General features: G+C 37.4%; 1 protein-coding gene across 1 annotated transcript; it reads right to left on the reverse strand.

Moving 5' to 3' along the window:
* Window positions 1–920: 920 nt before the first annotated feature.
* On the reverse strand, window positions 921–5,431 carry LOC103318883 (uncharacterized). The gene is made up of 8 exons (XM_008220317.3): window positions 4,757–5,431; window positions 3,731–4,424; window positions 3,534–3,616; window positions 3,340–3,348; window positions 3,126–3,214; window positions 2,646–2,770; window positions 2,489–2,565; window positions 921–2,315 (listed from the first exon to the last, which is right to left on the reverse strand). The coding sequence occupies exons 1-8, from the start codon at window positions 5,109–5,111 to the stop codon at window positions 1,153–1,155; spliced, it is 2,595 nt and encodes an 864-aa protein (XP_008218539.3). The 5' UTR covers window positions 5,112–5,431; the 3' UTR covers window positions 921–1,152.
* Between the last annotated feature and the right edge of the window lie 271 nt (window positions 5,432–5,702).

Consider the following 5,702-nt stretch of genomic DNA (forward strand, 5'->3'; position numbering starts at 1 on the left):
GAGGAGAAAGAAATGACTGTTAGTGGCTCCATTTAATTAAATATTTCTTTACTTTAATGTTATTTTAAGTATTTATTTAATGCTAATTAACTATTTATCATTATTATTTTATATGAAAAAGGAGCATTTATGATAAACTTAAAAAAATAAATAAATTATTTATGATTCCCTAAACTAGAGGGAGCATGCTTGGAGTTAATATATATATATATATATATATATATCTCCTACCACAAAGAAACAAACAAAAGCCAATAATACGTACGTTTCCGCTCATTTTCCTTTGTTTTCAAGCAAACTAGAAAACTATACGAAACGAAACCAATAGTGGACATAATGCACATTCGACATTTGATTACTTAGATTATAAATACACAAGACAATCATATGTGTCTATCATAATGATCCCCTTCTATTGAGGGATCTCTTAAATATTACTTGAGGGACACCCTTTAGGGTCCCTTAAGAATTTTTTTTTTCAAAGATCTAAACCATCTATTTTTTAAGTCTACATTCATAGATCATCCTTGTAAAAAGAAAAAAGAAAAAAAAGAAGACAAATTAGAAACCGTTTCGATATCCAATTGTGTCATATAAAATTAATAATCACGGTGCTTCAAGAAATTACTAAAATTTCAATAATTCAATTGAGTGGTCAAATGATATCAGATTCAAGTAATTTGTTTTTTTTTTTGGGTACAAATGATCTTTAAATGAGTATCTACAAAATAAACAGTTTGGATTAGTGAAATACAATATAGAGTGGGCCTTACAAATGATGTCCCTCAAATAAGCTTATTTGAAGGACCCTTCAACTGAAACTCTATGATCACATATACAATATATATGAAATATTGATCAAGTTATTCAAAATTATTACAAAAGCTGCTGAAATTGGTGTTAATAAAACTTTCCGAGGATCTATTAGAATATTCGATCTCAAGTTCCCAAAATTGATAGCAAATGAGAAAGTACATCTCACATGATATTTATGAACTTGAGATACACAGATCCCTTGTGAAATTTGGAAGGCCATCTAGTAATTAGCACGAACAAATTCAAAAGAAAAAAAAGAAAAACCTATCTTCCCCAGCTAGCTAATTGAGGTGATCTAGTAATTAGCATAGAAGCACAAGTCAACTGTATAAAATATTATGTGTCATTCCAGACGGTGAAAGTAGGAGGCATGTTGATGTTACTGTTAGTCGACGTTGGAACTGCTGTGGGCATCCAATTGTTACATTGCCCTGCTTCATGAATATCATATGCGCTGCCGCCCTTGGCCACACCTGCGGATGATACTGATGACACTGATGACGATTGCGGCGGGTGCTGCGGAAGATAATACAAGTTCCTTGCATGATTATTATAAGCATCCCCAGTAACATTTGCAGCATTAGCAGAAGTAGTAGTTGAGCCAAACACATTTTCAAATCCAAGCGCCACCGCCTTCACCTGATGATCATGATTAGTGCCATCTCCAAAACCATTATTGTGATCATTAGATATAACTGTACCCATTGGGATTATATAGCCACCATGATCTCCTCCTCCTCCTCCTCCTCCATTAGTAGCAGTAGCAGTGCTATACATGACAGAGTTAGAGCCTGAGCTATGTTCCATAGAATCCATACCAGTTGCCTGAAAGAAATTGTGGCTACTTCCTAATTGTAGTAGTTGATGATGATGAAGATCTTGATCCTGATCCTGCTGCTGCTGCTGATGCTGATGCTGATGATGATGATAAAAGCTTTGAGGAGCAGTGTTGGAATGAATGTCTTGCTCTTGCTCTTGCTTGCACCAAACCCTCTGCCCACTGTTATTATTATATGGTACTAGTGATGAGTAGTAGTGCATGCCAAAAGGCGTATGATGAGCAGCAGCAGCTGATTGGTTAAATGCAAGAGTTGGCCAACCGCCTGCTGTACCACTACCATAGTTATCAGCTGCAGCAGTGCCACTACCCATGATCAGCTGCTGCTGCTGCTGCTGCTGCTGCTGATGATGATGATGATATTGATCATGACAAGTGCCAGTACTGCCATTCATCATCATCATCATCATCTTGTCATGATGATCATCTGTTGGTGCTGATCTGTTGTGTCCATCAACTAGCAGACTCATCTCATGATGTTGATGTTGAGCAGCCTGCTCTACGTCTTTCAATCGCTTTGCAGCCCCACCTATGGGCAATGTGCTGCTATCCAGAATCGACTTCACATCATATCTGGTCATGTCAAAGTTTGTTACTGCATTGAGTCCACGGAACTTTATGGCTGCAATGTCATACGCCTCTGCTGCTTCTTCTTGAGTACCTAGGTATTTTATTTCATTAAAATCTTATCAAAACTTGCGTACGTATTTTCCTCTAGACACATTAATTTGTTTCAGAAGGGAATCATATATATGATAGATAGAGGTAGCTAGACTGAATGAATAATTTCAAGGTCAAATGATTTTGCAGGAAAAGATAAGATAGAGAAGTTACTAAATGTTCCCAGGTAGAGATCTTTGTTCCCTGCGACTCGGCCAATCCTTGCTTGCCATCTCCCATGCTGGTGGTGTCTGTTTATGCACAAGGAACAAAATCAAAAAATCAATTACTCTGATATAGGCACTTGACATTCTCTGTCTTTGTTACATACCTTGTTACCCCTCGATAAATGGATGCACCACGAGAGAAGCCACTACTCTTCCTTCTTAAAGATGCAACGTACTCCTGTCTCGTCATGTGCTTCATTTCGTCTATCTCTTTCTCATAGTTGCTGATCTGGCATTAATTATCAAATTAAAGCCATAATACTAAAAGGTTGTCCAGTGTCTCATACATATTTATCAGATAATAATCAATTAAAGCCATGCATGCACCAAAAGTATTTCTATTATCTTAAATATCTCTGGGATTACTTTAAATATTTTCCCTTTTATATAATAATTAACTGCTGGGAATCGAGGAGTGTATGTATAAAGTATTTCTAATGTATTAATTATGTATTGAAGATACTCTCTGTAAAAAACTTTCTCCAGATTCGAATACCAATGCCGACATTGAGCAGATTTTGCTCCACAAAAACAAAAATAGGTAAAATGTTTGAGAATTCTTTTCTTCTTTTTTTTTAACTCACCGGGAAGTTGGTAGTGGTTGTGGTACCCCAATATTTCAATGCTGCTAAGTCATAAGCTCTAGCTGCCTTTTCTTCCTTGTCATAACCACCTACGGATCGAGGATGCATGCATTCAATTAAAAATGGCGTACTTATATGAAATGACGAAGTAAAAATCTCTACGAAAATGGGAAAATTATATATAGAAAAGGTATACAACTTTGTACATACATACCCAGATAAACTGCAAGGAGGATTGAGATGGAAAGCCGGCCCAGATGAAGAGAATTTACACCACATCACACGAGACCCAGAAAAGAAAAGCACTATTAGTTAATTCAAAACATGCACGATACCATCGCTGTATCTTTAAATTACATAATTAAATCAATAAACTCGAAAAGGAACAACAATTAACTAGCTACGTACCTTGCCTTCCCTTGCGAGTTTGTCCTTCTCTCCGGCAACTATTATCCCAGAGATGAGCTTCATATCTACCTGTCCATCTGTGCCTGTACGCATTGAAACAAATAAATAAGCCCTAATTAATAGTAATAATTAATGAAAGGCATTAATAATTAATAATAAAAATGATTAAGAGAGCTAGAATGAAAACTATTAATTACCTGGTTACACCACGGTATATAGAAGTCCTCTGTCCAAAAGTATCAACGGACTTTCTGGGCACGGCCTCAATAGCAGTAGCAGTAGTACTAGTAGTCTGGCTATCGATCCCGGGCGGAGGAGCGGTTGAGGTGGTGGTCCTAACAACTGCCAGCTTGTTATTATCATTACAAGTATTATCTCGATCTGATGAACAAGTTTCTCCAGTAGCAGCAGCAGCAGCACTAGTAGTATTATGATGAGTGTGAGATCCAGTACTCATCGAAAGCGAAAGAGTCTGTACTGCACTACTACTAGTAGTTGTTGTAGCATCGGTGGTATTAATATCGTTCTTGTTGATGCGCTGCTGATGATCATGATGGTCATGATGATGAGGTAGTATTACTGGTGCTGGTTGATTTCTCAGCCATGTCTTGATCATGGAAAGCCCAATATTAGAGCTACTAGTACTTGTACTGCTGGTGCTATTATTATTGTATACATGCGTGCCACTACTACTACTCTGGCCGCCGATGTGGTGCTCATCCGCAACGAAGGAGTGTCGGCCAAGGAAGTTTTCAAGCTTTGGCTGTTGATGATGATTTTCGAGGTTTTGGCTTCTGTACGAATTGTTGCTTCCCATCAGCATAGACAGGTGGTCTGAAGTCGTCTTGTAGGTGCTGCTATCTGATGAGTTCATATTACTCCAATCTGCACCTGATATACAATATATTAATTAATATGGTAGACCAAACTATATATTAATTAAAATTTACGATTAATATATCTGGTAATTTTTAAGATGATGATCATCAAGGAAGCCCCAAATGAAATGACAGAAATAGAAAAATTAAAAATAAAATAAAAAGTTTTAAAAGAAAGAATTAGAAGAAAGAGCTTCCAGTGATATATACGTCTTTCCTTATTTTCTTTCACTTGTATAGTTCTATACTGATCTATCTGTGGAAGTGAGAACAAAATATGTATATAGAGATATTGAATGGGGTTAGGGGTTAGGGTTTTATTCAGAGCAGTGGTGTATAATTAACCTTGGGAGTGAATATTGGTGGTGTTGAATGCAGCAGCTTGATGAAGCATGCCAAAAGGTGGAGGGATGAGGTGGTTGTGAGAATGATTATTAGGAACAGCAGCAGCAGTAGTAGTAGCGGATGAGTCATCATGAGAAGTGAGATCAAAGCAGCCTCCGGAGACATCGGTACCGGAGATGTCATCGGAGTACTTGAAGCCAAGGCGAGAGACTAGTGTGGCGGTCTGATCATCAGATAACTCATGGCCGTCATGATGTTGATGATGATGATGATGATCACCCTCAGATATGGATGGATCAGCAGGAACGACTTCTTGAGGGGAAAGAGAGAAACCCAACCAGTTCATGGAACCCATCAAATATATATATGTATGTATGTATGTTGTTAAAAAATCAGGATCGGAACTTGTTTGATGAATTAATGGTTGTAGCTCTAGCTAGTAAAAGAAAAATGATATATCAGAGCAGAGAGAGGGCGGTCAGGACTGAGGAGTGTAGCTAGCTATTGCTTCTCCATGCATGAAGAAGAAGAAGAAGAAGAAGATATGATGAAGTAGCTTAGCTTATTACTAGAGGAGCAAGTTGTACTGTTTTAAGAGAGGAAAGAGAGGATCCATTTCCATGGCCGTATATGGGTATAAGCTACTGCAACTAAAGGAAGAAGAGGAAAGGTCAAAAAATTTGCAGACCTATAATTAATTGAAAATGACAATCATTTCTTCCAATGCAACAATCTTTTATTTATTTCTCTCTCTCTCTCTCTCTCTCTCTCTCTCTCTCTTCTTCCCCCCTTCTCCTCTTTCACACGTACGGGCGCTTGCAGGATCTTTAATCAAACTCATATATATATGATTAATGACAATAGGACATGATGGGTGGTGATGAGTGTGATACTGTAACTTTGCACCTCATAATTATTAATGTTAATATCCAAAAAAAAAGGAAAA

The sequence above is a fragment of the Prunus mume genome, linkage group LG1, assembly GCF_029339155.1.
Source record: "Prunus mume cultivar Tortuosa linkage group LG1, ASM2933915v1, whole genome shotgun sequence".
Classification (NCBI taxonomy): domain Eukaryota; kingdom Viridiplantae; phylum Streptophyta; class Magnoliopsida; order Rosales; family Rosaceae; genus Prunus; species Prunus mume.